This window comes from Ochlerotatus camptorhynchus, unplaced genomic scaffold (genome assembly GCF_037179485.1).
Source record: "Ochlerotatus camptorhynchus isolate MF236.1 unplaced genomic scaffold, CSIRO-AGI_Acam_v1.1 ptg000313l, whole genome shotgun sequence".
In the NCBI taxonomy this organism is placed as follows: Eukaryota; Metazoa; Arthropoda; class Insecta; order Diptera; family Culicidae; genus Ochlerotatus; species Ochlerotatus camptorhynchus.
Genome location: NW_027040801.1, coordinates 2,200,978 through 2,217,920, shown reverse-complemented (window position 1 = coordinate 2,217,920; position 16,943 = coordinate 2,200,978). Strand labels below are relative to the sequence as shown.

Below are 16,943 nucleotides of genomic sequence, written 5' to 3'. Positions count from 1 at the left end.
TGAAATTATATTGTTATCGATTTTCATATATTTTTGAAAGGTTTTCGCATATTTTGGATGTTGTATACTGAGATACAGTTACTATTGTTATTGTGAACAATATAAATGCCTAAAATACTTCAATTTTCTTAAATATGAATTGAATACAGGCGGCCAAAATTTAAAATTCATTTTCTGGTTTGTTTACGTTTTGGACATAGGCCCATTTCAAATGTTACTCTAGACTTCTTAACGTTCAACCACAGACAAACAGACATAACACTCACAAGTTGTTCATCGAACAAGCATTTAACGGTCAATTTGAAAGTATCTCAGTTGGTAGTACTGCCACCTGTGGCGCGCATAGAAAATTCCCTTGCGTTTGACGTTTACACACTACCGCCATCTATGCAGCGCACTACCCACCACAGTGTACTCAACAGGTGGCGGTAATGTTTTAGCGACGATGTTTTACAATAAGAAATATTCAATGAGTTATGTCTGTTTGTCTGTGGTTCAACTGAATGTGATTATCAGCTAATACTCGAAAAAGCCTCTTCAGTAAATCCAAGTGCTGTTCTACATTGACCGTCTAACTAAAATGTCATCGATAAACACTACGATCTCGCCGCTCCTTACAAACTCATCTAAAACTTTCGCTACATATCGTGAAAATATGGCGGGCGAGTTTGCGTAGCCAAACGGTAGCTTATTAAACTCATACTGACCACTGTCGGTTATGAACGACGTATACTTTTTTGAGTCTTCCGCGATATCGACATGATAGAATCCATTTTTCATATCAAGCGATGTAAAATACTTTCGCCCCTGAAGCTTACTAATTTGATCCTCAATTATCGGAAGCGGATAATGGTTACGTTCAACAAGCTTGTTTAAAGGTTTATAGTTTACACAGAGACGATACTCTCCGTTCTTTTTACGCGTTAACACAACCCGACTCGAATAAGGCGATTCACTTTCACGAATGATTCCCTTCGACAGCAAATCATCAACGATCTTATTCTGCTCCTTCCGTTCAAACTCGCTTAGACGCTGAGGAGTTGAATTGAAATATCGATTATCTTTGAGTTTTATCTCAACGCAATATTTAACTAATGGTTCGACCGGTTTTTGACGAGACAAGTACTCAGTTTCGAAAAGTTTATATACAGTACCACTTAACAATCTAGTTTCATCTGTGTCACCCACTTCGAGGTCATATTTTTCGTCCACGAACAAAGAATCTACATAACCGTCAAATAAGTTTTGCATCGATTCACCATCGAAGTTCGCTTTAACACTTCGATCGCGAGCAAAAATTATACCGCGAATATCGTTCTCCTCGAAGAATTTTCGACCCAATATCATGTCCATTTTCATCGTACTATCAGCGACCACTGTTAGATTAGCTACGTAAACATCTGATCGAATTATCGCTTTGGTAGAGTATGACCCTACTATATTGATTTGAGAATTATTCGCCCCTACTAGATCATCGTTACTTAGCTTACTGTAGAACTGTTCATTTTGAAAACAACATCTCTTAATTAGACTCACCAGGCATCCAGAATCAGCCAGAGTCTCAATCGTCTGTGATGACGTCAACTGAGAGCAGCGATGGACCACTAACCTCCAAAAATCTTCCCATTACCTTCCTCGTCGTTCACGATTGGGTACGCTGACGTGTTTCCGCTCACTGATGGCTTCGGATCAGCTGCTTCACCGCTAGCTTGCCTTGAATTTGATTCGTTTCTCCGCTTGAAACAGGTTTCCTCACCATGACCCACTTTATTGCACACGGGGCAACGGGGACGACGCTGTGGCTGCGGACAATTTATCGAGATATGTCCGGAACCATGGCAGTTGAAACACTCGTCCTTCGTATTTCGTTTCGGTAGTACTTCGGCATCCGCATTTGTTCGGTTCTCTTCATGCTGCTTCCTGCTACCCGGATTCATCACACTGGCTTTTGGAACGTTCAATCTGACAGCATAATTTCGACGCTTGCACATCTCCTGGTTCGACTCGCAGTAACGAATGTGTTCGAGTAGCTCATATATACTCTCGTAGCGCGGGGTTACCACACTGTTGTACAACGGATCGTATGACAATCCGCTAATCACGTACTTAATGATCGCCGAACTGCTCAATTTCCCCTTCTGTCCGATGGCATTCATCCGAAAAACATAATTATCGTAAGACTCTTTGCCATCCTTCACGCATTTTGCCAGCTTCCGATGAACGTCCGCTTCGTCTTCATACTCCGGAAAAGCAATACAGATGCTGGCCTTGAAATTTTCCCACGTTCGAATACACTGCCAGACACCAAGATACCACTGGTACGCTGCTCCACCAAGCCGACAGGATGCATACGTCCACGCATACAGCTCTCGATAGTGATCGATTGTCTGAAGCCAATCCAATACACCGCTTCCCTCCTTGAACAATGGAATGAGCTGCTAAAGTTCCTCCGGATGGAAATGTCGCTCTCCACCACCGGCACTCATTTTTACATCATCCTTCGTTTCTTCCTCTTCTTCTTCCTGGTCGTCGGCATCCTCATAGGGTCCCTGAGACTTACGGCCTCCCTTTCGTCTCGGCATCTTCACTCGCTCGCTGGAGGATCCAAAATCGCTGTCTTCGGATGGGGCTAGAGTTATGCCACTCGTTTTCGCTGGTCAACGCTGGCTCGATGCACTCCCACTGGATTCACTTGACGCTCGAATCTCGGTTTTCGACATCCACAATCTCGATACTTCGGTGTGGATAATTTCGAACACTTCAGGATTGCCACGCTTTACGAAAGGCCAATCCGATCAGGCCAGATCCTACTTCTGAATAAATTGTAGTAATTTTTCGGATCTTGCACGAACACGTTTTATCAGGAGAAAATAACTTCTATGTATTTACTGTTCGACTGTCGTATCTCGAATGATCTTTTAATTGCGTCTTCTGTTTTTGCTACTTCCGCTGTGGCACGTATAACGGAAAATGCTTTAACTGTTGAGCATCTGCCCAACGGGCTCATTACTGTACGTTTGGACAACTCAAACTGCTACACGATATTTATCAAATGTCCAATCAACGACATAATATGGCAAATCAACATTACACCATCGAATAGGGGAAGGCTTCCCCTACCCGATGGATATGTTGGTTTGTGCAGGCGTGCCTTGAGTTGCTAGAAATCAACGAGAGAAGTGATTGTTTACAAAAGCTGTTAGCCCTAATTCCAGCTCTATCTAGATACACGGGCAATCCACTGGAACATTGTGCCCGAACAGAAAAGGAAATGAACGTAGTAGTATGACATTCTGTGATGAAGTCTGCTTTAGTTTACATGCGTTTGATTTGCTCAGCATCTCTTCCGTAAAATTTGACGATGGTTTATTTTTCCTATCCACATATCTGTAACCAGTTGGTTACAATCCGTGGATTTTCGTTTGTATGAGTTGTTGTTGTTTGGAAAATTCACGTATTTTAATATCAAAGACAGAAGGCAACGCACAGCAGCGAGAGGGCTACTACCGCTGCAAAAACACTCGAACGATACTACAGGGAGGAAAATCTAAGCCCTAAGCTAAAAATGGATGCGCATATGCTGCATATGCTGATATGCTGATAGGGGAATTTACGTATTCTCGTCAATCTAAGCAGCGTCCGAACTTCTATTAGCGATTTCTCAGCGTCACACACATACATGACGGTTTTGTTTGTTGACATTTATCTGCTGCTTGCTGTTCTACCAATTCTAATCGACAGAATTGATCAAAACGGGTTGAACATGTTTTTACAACGCTCCAAACTTCTCAGCTGAGAGTGACTATTGTCGGCAGTCTCTTTTTCTTCGGCACCCTTTCCATTTGAACTGCGTGTTAACCAGCTGTTCTATTATCGGCAACTCGAAATCAGCCGTATTTTGTAGTATGTATATTTCATTTAAAGAAAAATGTGGTATAACAGGAATTCACAGTCGTAAAAATGTAATCAGATTGAAGCTGAAAAGGTAAGGAATCGGCTTAATACATTCAGCGAAGAGTTTTGATGGGAAAATACAGTGAAATAAACGTTTCAATTTCGGTTGCCGAAAACAGTCAATGGGTGCCGAAGCCATAATTTACCCTATATGCTGATTGAAGAAAGCCATCTTATACCCCGTTCACATTACAGCCTATATCACGTAATATAGGCTGTCTTGCAATCAGCACTCATACATAAGATTTCCAGTGAAAACTAGATGTATGAGTGCTCATTGCAAGACAGCGTATATCACGTGATATACACTGTAATGTGAACGGGGTATTAGAATTGGAAAATTAGGCAGAAGAAAACAGGCGTCCGTGTGAACAAGACCATAGTAAAGTGCAGTGAAATGGTTTATACCCCCCCCCCCTTTAGGGGCTCGGGATGGAAGGACTGCCTCCGTTCAGGACCTCTTGTGCTTTTGTACATCTTGTACACCTCGTACCGTAACTAAAACGGTCTCACACGGCTCGGCTCGGAAGTCAAGATGGCTTCCGAGCCTAATAGTAAATGATCCTCGATCGTCCGTCAGGGACGATTCCCTCAGACCGGTGGCCTTAATTACCAAGGAGGGTCCTGTCTCGGCTTGAGCAAGTTGGCCATGCCACTGTAGTGCAGGAGCAGCCGTGTGGGCCAACGCCAGCGTCGCGACGCCGAAGGAGATTCTGCTGCAACAGTGAGTACCGTACCGTTCATAAACTCTCGTATACCACATATTTGTGAAAACCCACACCCACACGCCACAGAAAAGTAAAAATAAATGTTATAGAAAATGTGAATGTTCCTGTGTTCATACTTTGTCCGCGTAGCCCATCCGAATACCCAGTAACATGCCGGCCCTGGTCTCATGCTACTGAGTTAGTTACCCGGGAGTGTCTGGTTATGCCATAGTTACATATCCGTAGGCAAATGTGTTGACTCGAAAGTTAATATATGAGTATCAAGATCGAACTCTTTGTTTTTCAAATAACGATTCAGAACCAGCTGCAAGATCAACGGAACAATACCTTCGGCCATGTCATGCATTACATCAAGTACGTAATTTTCGCAGTCATGGAAATTGTTTAAATGAGGATGCAATTCACATTCCGTTGATGTAATTTCGCCTAACTGCAGTTGTTGCATCTTGGTTTCATACCAAGCCTTGGTTCTAATCGTATGTTGGGAATGTGGATCTTCCTTGAACATTGGCCTTGAAATGGTACAAATCCTGCAGAAAAAATGGCTCCTGGTCCCAGTAAATTGAACACATCGTGTACTGCTAAGGTGTCACCAACAAACACCGCCAGCGATGCTCTATGGACGAACGATTCAGAGCCGTAGTACCAACAATCAATACGAAACTAACGATTTTAAATTGGCTCACTACTTGACTAGCCTATTGGTCCCAAGCAAATCGATTACGTAGCCCATTCTAGTCAAAATTCTAGTACTACACTATGTTTGTTTTGATTCGCTATGAAAGTATGAAAGATAAAATGAGGGGTTAGTGGATTTTCCTATGTTTCGAGGGGTGAATCGATTAGCTTGGGACCGAAGATAGTACCAGAGCTGAGCCAAAAAGTTGAGCACGTTTCTTCGGGACCTACTAGTGTTGGTTTCACTGTCTCCCAGTACGTGCTAAACAAGCTGGAGCCCTCGACCATCGAGAAGAGTTGTCATAAAGAAAGGCTGCTTTAATCTATATTATAGCAGCTTTGTGAACGGTGACGATTTAAAAAGCTGTAAGATATTAACAGCCAAGCAGGAAAAAGTGTTTTCAGTGGAGCACTTCAACCTGGAGGAACATTTGATAAAGAGAAGTCAACCCAGAGGAATTGACCTCGACAGAAAAGCTGCTGAAAACCTCGCTGAAAACTATTTGTCATTGGTATAGGAAGGAAAAAAAAAACAGTTGAAGCCCATGGAAAACAGGACGGCTAATTTTTTTTGATCGCTTTAATATTGTGGTTCCCGAGAAATTCTAGCAAAAGCTTGATTTGCTCAGCTGTCACTCTTTTGTGCGCAAGGGTATGTGACTGATAGTTGACTCGAACGAAATCTTATATTGCTTCAAAAATTGTCTTTAAATATTGACGTTACCCTTCTTAAAGCTTCAACTCGTTATTACCTATATGTATTTCGGGCCAGTGAATCATAATTTCACATAAAACAGTTGCAAATCAACAAATAAAAAAAATTACTTGCAATCGTACATAGTCAACAACCCATCAGTTACCCTTCACCAAACAAAACAAAACAAACTGTCAACTCATTTTTCCTAGCGGCTTCATTTGATTTCTGCTGTGCCCGTTCGACGTCGGCTTTGAATCGCAGGTAAAATATTTTTCGTATCAATTCAAATGAAATGCATTTCATAATAAGTGTTTCTTTTTCAGATGTGCCATCATGCATATGTCTCCAACTTTTGTAGGACTGGAGGGACGGGAGGTTGACTACGAGGTAGAATTTCTGGAGGAGGAAGCAGAAGCAGGACCATCAAATGTGCAGCAGGCAAAAAGATCGTTCCAGGATACACTGGATTCTGCTTCGCCCGGAAGCCCTGGAAGTGAAAGTGAACAAGCGGAGCCAAAACAAATATTTCGATTCCCAGCAACTGTATTCTGTCCTTCTGTGGGAAAAGTGCAAGTGAACTGTGAATCAGCTGAGGAGGTAATGCAAACTGTATGGGATTACTGTGAAAAGTTCATTCGCAGAGAGGCCGTGTTTGAATCACTCGCTGGTGGAGATGCTGATCAATTTACCGTGCACTGGAATGATGATTTGAACCCAGAAGTCGGCGATATGGATAAGTTCATCTCCTTCCAAGATAAAGCCTCGAAACGCACGTTTAAACCATTACAGTTGCTAGAAAAGCCAGACAAAATGCAGAAATTTCTGAACAGAGATATTAACGTGTTTGTGCACATTTATTCGGAGTTGGTGACCTCAGCCGCTATGTACGAAACACTGCGAGTGCAGCTGATAAAACCGGAGGAGCGTGACCGAGCAGGAGCAGCATCCAACCAGGCAAACAGTAATTTGTCCACTGAGTTGAAGGAACTCTACAAGCTATCCTACATTTCATCGGACATCAACTGGTCTGTATGGGCTTCGTACTTACTGACCAAAGACGCGCTTGAACGAGAGGAATTCAAGTTGCGAGGACCTCCCCAACATCTGATACATTTGTTCCAGACGGTTCCCTCATGCTCTCAAAACGTGCTGAATCACACTCGTCAGGATGTATGCATTGCCCAAAATGTTAATTCAGGGTATAAACAATTGTTGGATGGCCTGCAAGCAGATTTGGACCAGCTTATGACATATGCTAAGGCGATGCAATTGCGCTTGACCGCATTGCAAACGATGCAGGCAACTAACACTTCATTGCTAGCAGATGTGTCTGGCAGTATTGCTGTATCTGAAGATAGCTTTGGGCAGAAACTCGCCGAGGAAGTCTAGATAGAGCTAGAATTAGGGCGAAACAGCTTTTGTAAACAATGACTTCTCTCGATGATTTCTAGAAAGCCAAGACTCGCTCACTCAAATCAACGTCGCCATCGAGTAGGGGAAGACTTCCCCTTCCCGTTGGCTATGTTGGTTTGCGTGGGCGTGCCTTGAGTTTCGAGAAATCATCTAGAGAAGTCATTGTTTACAAAGGCTGTTTCGCCCTAATTCCAGCTCTATCTAGAAGTGACCGACTGCTTGGATGTCGACCATCAATAACGATTTGCTGATCCTGATTCCGAACGATTCCATACGCATTCGGGACGACCAACTGATTGAAGCTGTTGCTTATTGAACATCTCTTTGTTTTGAGTTTATGAAATAAAAAAAGGTGAACAATATTTGATTATTTGATTTATTGTTTATTAATCCTTATTACGTACATTCTCAAATCCCAATGATTCGATATTTTGACTTAGTCCGTTTGCCGGATTGAATTTCCCACCTGGCAGATATCCGCATTTGCGGAATACACGAGTGCAGTTAAAGTTCGTGAATGTATTTAACGTCGCAGAAATGGTTGTTGTGAGATCCGAAGAGCTATTTTCTACGTAGACACGTTGTAGTTTTTTCTTGCAGTATCCAAAAATATACTCGATTGGATTGAAAAACGGTGTATACGGAGGCAAAAAGGTAACATGGATTCCCAATGACCGGAGATACTCAACTATTCGTCGATGGCAGTGAATTCTAGCCCCATCCAAGATCCAGACCGAATTAACTCCAGGGTGTCGATAAACTTCTCCACTGTTGGCAAAGCTACGACAACATTCAAAGAACTTTGCCCTCGTGAAAGTTCCTTCCGTCAAGTACGTGTTCTTCATTCCTGTCTGGCCCAAGAAGCAGAGTAAGGATACTCTGGCTTTGCGGTTGAATTCACCCCTGTAAATCAATTTTTCGCCGACCTTGGCGTAGCCTCGATTCCGCAACATACCTCTGTTGTCCTTGAACCTGGATCGCCCGACGCTCTAGAACTTTCCACGTATATCCTTGCTCGTGTAGTATTCTGGAAACAGAGGACGTACTGATGGAGCAGTTGAAAGTTTTCTCAAAACTATCCCTGGCCTCATCTAAGAATAATGTCGGATTTTTTTTAAACTGTTCGATTAACCACCGTCGTTTCTTTGCTCCAAACTGCAAGGACACTTTTCTTCTCTCTTTGCGAGCCACCAATCCACTTTCGCGATAACGTTTTATCCAGCTGCTAATTGTAGTGTGATGCTTCCCGTACATTTTTGCCAATTGCGATTTGGACAAGCCCAGGAAATAGAACCTGTACAGCACGTGATACTTCGTATTGGTTGTTGGTTACATTCAATTATTCCTAATGTTTCTTAGAGACCGTGGTTTAAAGGCTTGGGCTTAAGTCGTGACTTCATTCGCGTGATGAGTAGACTTATGTCCAAGCACTACTCGCTAGATGCTCATCTCGTTAGAATAAATCTCGTGGACAGCAACATCTGTCGATGTGGAAACGGTTACGATGACATCGATCACGCAGTTTGGCAATGTACGGATAATGACGCCGCCAGAGAGCGACTTTTGAATACCCTTGAGGCCCAAGAAAGACAACCCTATGTTCCTATCAGAGACGTGTTGGGAACTCGCGATATCTGCTATATGCAGTCGGTTTATGTGTTTCTTCAAATGTCTAGTATAAGAATTTAATTCCTTTGTATTTTGTCTCTCTTTAATGGTTTTTGGTTGTCTTGTCTCGATGAGTCTCATCGTCGCCCACTGGTCACTATAGCCGGTCGAACTCCAGACGAAACTAGAACCGCACTACCATTCGTACTGGCGACAACGCTCTGATGAGACAACGAAACCTTACCCCAAGCTCCTCCCCTGATCCTATCCTTCGACAATGTACCTCTCTAACCTCGAGTAAGCCGCGAGTATTCGGCCCAACTTCTACTAGGCATAGAATTAAGTGAATTTTGTTACAAACAAAGAACAATGAACTATCGGCTCCGTAAAGCTAATGCGATTGAGCCTTCCAAATAAACGAACTAGTTAAAAAAAGAATCCATACTAAAAATACTTGCTAAATGCCTTACGTTGTTTTTTTTTTTTTGTATACATTATTTGTCATAATGGGACTGATATGCGATTACTTTTAATATGGGACACACAGACCTCATCTTTTTTCCTATTATTTCAGAACAAACAACTCGATTTTATACTATGTAGATGAAGAATAATAAAAATTAGGCCCATTAGTTCACGTATCTCAAAATCGTCGAAAAGTCATATGGGACTGATATGCGATTCTAGGCAGTCTAACTAATAATACGTTCAGACTACAGAGTTATAACATGTTATAGCGCTATCTTGATGGTGGTTTCTGTGTTGCAATTAGTTGACAACCGTTATAATATGTTATAACTGCTCAATCTGGCCAGCGTTTAACTAAATAAGTCTCTTTAGCGCTGTACAGACTGGAGAGTTATAACATGTTATAACGGTTGTCAAATAATTGCAACACAGAAGATAGATGTTATAGAGCTATATTGATGGTGGTTTTTGTGTTGCAATTATTTGACAACCGTTATAACATGTTATAACTCTCCAGTCTGGACAGCGTTTAAGATTTCGCTTTGCTGTTGAGTTGCGCCCAACAAACATTGAATGTTGAATAAGAGCTTATGCAGGCAAAAATAAGCTTCTTCAGCTAAAAAATTGCTTATTCAGCTGTTGATCAACTCATAGAACAAAACAATTTTCGAAATGATATTACGTAAGAAGTGACCCCACCTCCAGAAGTCACCCAGAATTTGTATTGATTTTATCTTAAATCTAGTTTTCAGTAAATCTAGTTGCAATAGGCAAACATTATTCAAACAAAAAATGCAGATAAATGCTTTTTATATCATTCAGAAGTTGATCAATTCACGCGCAACGGTATAGGCAAGTTTGGTAAACATCAGGCGAACTGCTTGCCCCATCCACGTCATCATCGGAAGTCTGGCTGGCGGAGGATAAAGGCAAACCGAGTGCTGCGCGATCATATTCTTCCAGGCTGCGGTTTTCCTCACCTCAGCAATGTTGTTATCGATGAAGCGGGCAGTGTGCTCTTTCAGCTGGTCAGCATTGTACAGATCAGCAAGAGCCAGCAGCTCAACGGCGGTGTCCACCGACAGGTTGGCACAGAGCGCCTGCTCACACATCACCCTGAGGCTGTCCAGAGAATATTTATCGGCTGCCACGAGCAAATGGTCAGCCATCGACTTCAACCTCGGTGCTTCGCCAGTGTACATGTATCGAAGCATTTGTTCAACTACTTCGTAGTCCAAATCGGTAATAGTTACATGATTTTGAGCACTTTCCTCCATATCCGAATCGAACATAGCCGCAAACACTGCACTACGAACGGCCAGAATATTCTTGTGGGCCTTTATCTTCTGCTCGCCAACCACAATAATCACGTCGGTGTACTTCTCGTCGTGCAGCAAACTTCCCAACCTTTTCTCTAGATCACAGCTCGGCATAGTGAAGCAAACAGGTCGGTTTCCAGAGCCTGTACCATTGTAATTCTGTGTCTCAATGTGCGCCCTGACCTCACAAAACAGCGTCAATTTATCATCCGGGAGAAGTTCATTATTTTCCAATAAATCAGTTAATAGGATATAATCCCGGAAGCCATTTTCCACATTGTTCGCAAATTCACGGGCTACACTTTTTTTGGTAAGCATTTTCCTGCCATCGGAGCCCAAAATAGAAATAGAAAATTCTGCGTAGATGGGCCTTTCACTCTGAACGATTAGGCACACGCCCAAGTGAAGGGGATGGTTGTTGAAAGGATCCCGTCTGAAACATAGGCGCCACTTTTGGTCCCTATTCTTCGAACAGAAAACCGATGATTCTAGGTATCGCAATTTGTTCAAGTGAAAGCGAGCTTGATCGATCGTCCAGATGGTACTGAGCTCAATAAATTGGCTTTTGGTGGTGCACCAGTATGTGTCGTTGGTTCGAGCAGGCATTTTGTTCGACGCTGCAGGATCAGGAACGATGGATCGATGGTTTAAGAGGATAAACCTATGAAGTACAAAGCTTTTCATGAACAATTCTATCACGGTTTACCAATGAACTTACACAGGCTGTAATTGCGAGTTCTCTGGTGAAACTTGATAGAAAACCACCTCAATTGAAACTAATATATTTGAATTGATTAAACAATTCGATAAGATGAGAAAATAATAATTCAAGATCAACAATTGAAAGGGTCTTATAAGGTTTTGTAAACAAAACTTCTAGCGGTCTACACTTTAACTTGAAAGTACTCATTAATGGATAAAAAATACCCATTTTGAAGAAAATTTGGCTTAACTCATTGATGAGTAAATTTTTTTTCGCACTAATGAGTATCTGTTACCCATTAATGAGTAACTGTTACTCATTAATTGGGTAACAGATACTCATTAATGGGTAACAGATACTCATTAATGGTTAAACAATTTACTCAACAAAATGGGTCTTTATTTCCATTAATGGGAACTTTCAAGTTAGCGTGTATGTACTCGTGAATCGAGTTCACCTACACGGTAAAAAAAAAATCCTTAAAAGTAGGTTTATTTCACTCATCTCGGCACTAGTGCAGGAAGCCAAAAGTAGGTAAAGCGGGTCAAAGTAGTTTTAATTTACTTGTGTGCAATTCGTATGACACTTTCCACTCGCTTTCTACACAAAAGTAAGTCAGTGGTACTCAAAAGTAGGTAAATATGATTATACTTAACGTTGGATTTCCACACTTTACTAACCCTGTTGGGTGGTTTTGCTACTTCGTTTTTGACAACATTAGAAGGAGAAAAGGAGACAAACTAGTCAAAAGTACACTCAAATGCGATATGTGAGAGCAAAATACATAACAAATCGATGTCAAACTCATTTTAACAGATCTACTTTCATACATTTTTTAGGTTAGCCACGAGGTTAGCCAGAGGAAAATAATAAACAACTTTACACGGCGTTGCTCCCACTAGTGTGTGGGCGTTAAACATCACTAATCCCGGCGTAGTGGTTAACATCCATACCTCTCACGCCAAAGTCACGAGTTCAAATCTCACCCCCGGACAAGTCACGAATGACCCAAGAGTGTTAAAGTGACTATAATAATAAAAAAAAAATACTATGGCACGCATAAACCTTTTTTATACTAAGTTTTCATTCTCTCCCTTTATACCGACCTTTGTGTCGGGGGGCGGGGGGCGACCCCGGCGTAGTGGTTAACATCCATACCTTTCACGCCAAAGTCACGAGTTCAAATCTCACCCCCGGACAAGTCACGAATGAGCCAAGAGTGTTGAAGTGACTATAATAAATAAAAAAAAAAAAAAAATAGATTTAGCCGTCACTTTGCCGCAACGTGTCCGATCCAGATCTAATGTGCGTGGGCCTTAAGGGCCTATACGCGATGATCGATTCTCTTCGTCGATTTTCTTTTTTGTTAATAACTCGCTAGATTTAACCTTTTTCCGGTGCGTTTGCTGTTGCTTTTGATAGCCAATACAACCTGTTACTACTCTGCATTGAACAAATTCTAGAAAATTGTTTCGCTTAGCTGTAGCAATGCAAAGAGAAAGTCGATGAAGAGAATGGATCATCGCGTATTCGCCCTTATGCATGCTCACTGTCGAATTTGTTGGTTTGTTTTGAAATAGCGTGTAACTTTTATACTATTTTTAGATAAACATTTCAAAAGGTCATGTTTGCATTGATCGATTCTCTTCATCAACTTTCTCTTTCTCCGATAACTCAGCTGCAAAACCTTTCCCTGCTGAGATTAAAAATCTCTTATACCTACATACACTCAAAAAATATTTAATATCTGAACTGAACTGGCCGTTGTGGACTTTTTTCTTACCGTGTATATGCAAGAATAATAAAAACAATAACAAAAATCAGCTGTCAGCTTGTGTTCAGCGGTACAAATACTTAATTTATCAGCGGCACTACAGCGCCGTTACACGCATACTTTAAAGTCCCACTATTGGGTTAAAAACATTTTGAAGAAAAGTGGCTTCAGTCATGAATAAGTAATTTTTTTACCTATCATCGAGTATCTGTTACCCATTAATGAGTAATGCCGCGGATACACTTGTATCAACCAAGGGGGGGGGGGGGGAGGTGGCTGTCAAATACGAACAATCGTCGCCTACCTCGCATGCCTCGCATAACTGGTTCCAAACGTAAACAAGCCATAAGAAACCTACAGCGATTGTTTACGTTTGGAGCCAGTTTCATACAATAATGATCAGTAGGCTGATTTGACAGCACGTCCCCCCCAGGTATCAATCGGTCAGCCCCGTAACGTGGGTAGATCACCTTTTCGTGGTACGTTACGGGATGTATAAGATCTACCACCGATTCCTAGTCCTGACTATTTCAAACTAGGGGAACAGGATTTTTCAGTAATCCAAGGAACACATCTTAGTCCTTGTTACTTTTTATGCCTTGTTGATAGTGACAAGACTCGGCTTTGTCTAACGAGGATGATCTTGAAACAAGGAAAAAAATGAGTTAGTTGTCTTCATCTATGTGATTCCTAATCTTCTATTCGTTGTTCCCTAGTTTGAAGTGATTAGGACTAGGGTTCTAATGCATAGTCATTATCGGTGTCATTCCTTGATTTTGTTGCTAAGGAATCCAATTTTGACTGACAAAGGGGTGCGCTTTTCGTCGAAGGGTATAAATAGCGGGACCTTTCAATTAGAGTCGGATCCTTGCGATAAATGCAAGAGTGGCAACTGTAAAAAAAAAAATCGAATACTTCATCATTTCTCAATAGATATGGAGTAATACCAACAATCAATACGAAACTAACGATTTTAAATTGGCTCACCACTTTAGTAGCCTATTAGTCCCAAGCAAACGATTAACGTACCCTATTCTAGTTGAAATTCTATTACTACACTATGTTTGTTTTGATTCGCTATGATAGTTTGACAGATAACATCAGGGGTGTGTGGATTCATACAGAACATGCAGGGGTGAGTGAAATAGCTTGGGACTGCTTGGGACCGTTGTTCTGGTACTGAGTGAACCAAAAATAATAATGATTTTCTTCGGGACCCAGTGGTCTTAGAGTTACCTCTATGGTAATACCATAGAGGTAACTCTAATACCCCGTTCACATTACAGCGTATATCACATGATATACGCTGTCTTGCAATGAGCACTCATACATCAAGTTTTCACTGGAAATCCTATGTATGAGTGCTCATTGCAAGACAGCCTATATTACGTGATATTGGCTGTAATGTGAACGGGGTATAAGACTAGTAGGTCCCGAAGAAAATCATTATTATTTTTGGCTCACTCAGTACCAGAACAACGGTCCCAAGCAGTCCCAAGCTATTTCACTCACCCCTGCATGTTCTGCATGAATCCACACACCCCTGATGTTATCTGTCAAACTTTCATAGCGAATCAAAACAAACATAGTGTAGTAATAGAATTTCAACTAGAATAGGGTACGTTAATCGTTTGCTAGGGACCAATAGGCTACTAAAGTGGTGAGCCAATTTAAAATCGTTAGTTTCGTATTGATTGTTGGTAATACGACATGCACTAAACTAAGGACACGAGATATACTACAATACAAGCATAATTTTTCAATAGGACGTATGTAACATTGGATGGGAATTTAGAAACATTGGATTGCAATGGCCATATGAGATTATTAAATCCTATTATAACGGAATTTAAGGGAAATAAACCAACCCACTCAAAGCTCTTCATTAGATTGTTGTAAATAAAATGGGAGCACTGCTGAAAAACTTTATTGAAGTTGTTCTGAACATTACGTGCTGTTTGACTGTATGTTCAGGAACATCTTCTAATTGGGTTCTTTAATTTTTAAAAATGTATCGGTTTTTCATCATCATCTGAAAGAGCTTCGTTTTCTGAGTACAGCGATATTTTTCACGAAAACATACACTTTCATCTCGATTTTCAAATCAATATTTAAAGCAAAATAATAACGTCACTGTTTGACACTAAACTAACAGACTGACAAAGTGCCACCGAGGGGCCCTAAGGTAGTATTTTTTGCAAATGTAATCGTACTTATTTAACATAGTTCCAGTGTACCAAAATTGATGAAATCTATAGGATTTGGATTCTATTTTTAATGCAGATTACGAATATGCATTTACCTCAATACCCTCAAAGAACCCACACTGTAACTGGCGAGTACCCATTAATGGGTGAAAAATTACCCATTTTGTGGTAGTGTATGGACCTGTCAAAAAATGCGTAAATGAAAATTTCAAATAGTGGGTACTTTTTCACCCATTTCCGAAACCTGTTCAGGGATCAAAAATGGGTACATATTTACCCATTATTGGGTGAAAAATATCTTTGTTGCACCATAACGTTGCTGACATACTTGGTTTACATTTTCGAGTGCATTTGTTCCGAAAACTACAAAAAGTGATATATATGAATAGTTTTAAGAATGGTGATAGCTTCAAAAAGCTTCAAGGTAAGAAATGCTATATGATTTGAATGATTTCTTAGCTTATAACGTTGTTAAAAGCATATTTGTTTCATGCCACAAATTTGAGTCCCATAAATACATTTTAAAAAATGGGTACTTTTTTACCCAGTTACGGAAAACAATGCGTTCTGGAAATGGGTAAAAAGTACCCCATGATTTGACGTATAAGCTCTTTACCCATTAGTGGGTAAAGACGTTTTACCCATTTTATGAGTTTACCTACTTTACCGCGAAATGGGCACTTTTTCACCCATTAATGGGTACTTTCCAGTTACAGTGCAATTGAATATACCATAGGAACTCAGACCAGCAGTTCACTTAAAGATCTAAATACGAAATGTAGGTTCTAGAGTGGACTCATGAAGAAGAGGCAGTTAATCAGACCTCATTAGTACCCTTAATTCAAATAATGCTGCAACTCACACAAAACAAACTACAGAAGTCTTTTCGTCACCCTTTATAGTCGGTCTCCAACAATGCTCCCCACCGGTTCCAACTCTTTCCGACCGAAAGTCTAGGTTTCTGGTCTGCCTTTGAAGGCATTATAAAACACTAAAACACAGGGCTTTTATTACCCTATGGATCACAAAACACCGAAATTTCGCACACTCATCACTTCCCGCGTCATCCTCAATTCGATTTATCCTTGCGATTTCAAACAAAAACCTTGAAGGTGTCAGAAATACCGGGTTGCCGGGATGGGTATTTTACAAACAATCGCAGCTTGCTCTATGATCGGCACAATCGGCATACTTGCGGCACACTGACAAAAAAAAAAATGACCCAAGATTGGTGTGCGGAGTTACCTTCCCCTTGGACGGGACCGACCGAGGGACCGACCTCCATAAAGCATGCAAAAATGAGTGCAATCTACCCAGCCACTGAGTTGCCTCAAAAAACGTTTTGGGGCCGAGCACGTCTGTAATAAAAATGTTATGGTTTAACGACGTGTGCG

At 41.1% G+C, this 16,943-nt stretch overlaps 2 protein-coding genes across 2 annotated transcripts; one reads left to right on the top strand and one right to left on the bottom strand.

The window, feature by feature from the left end:
* The first annotated feature begins 6,390 nt into the window (after positions 1-6,390).
* LOC135707521 (uncharacterized) lies at positions 6,391-7,446 on the top strand. The gene has a single exon (XM_065229364.1). It carries the CDS (start codon positions 6,391-6,393, stop codon positions 7,444-7,446), a length of 1,056 nt encoding a protein of 351 aa, XP_065085436.1.
* A 2,807-nt stretch (positions 7,447-10,253) lies between these two features.
* Positions 10,254-11,675, bottom strand: LOC135707543 (protein roadkill-like). Its single transcript, XM_065229385.1, has 2 exons — positions 11,584-11,675; positions 10,254-11,526 (listed from the first exon to the last, which is right to left on the bottom strand). The coding sequence occupies exon 2, from the start codon at positions 11,469-11,471 to the stop codon at positions 10,365-10,367; it is 1,107 nt and encodes a 368-aa protein (XP_065085457.1). The 5' UTR covers positions 11,472-11,526; positions 11,584-11,675; the 3' UTR covers positions 10,254-10,364.
* Positions 11,676-16,943: the final 5,268 nt, after the last annotated feature.

Excerpts from the sequence above, each read along its gene's own strand:
- LOC135707521 (XM_065229364.1), top strand. The coding sequence starts at position 6,391 with ATGCATATGTCTCCAACTTTTGTAGGACTGGAGGGACGGGAGGTTGAC.
- LOC135707543 (XM_065229385.1), bottom strand. The coding sequence starts at position 11,471 with ATGCCTGCTCGAACCAACGACACATACTGGTGCACCACCAAAAGCCAA.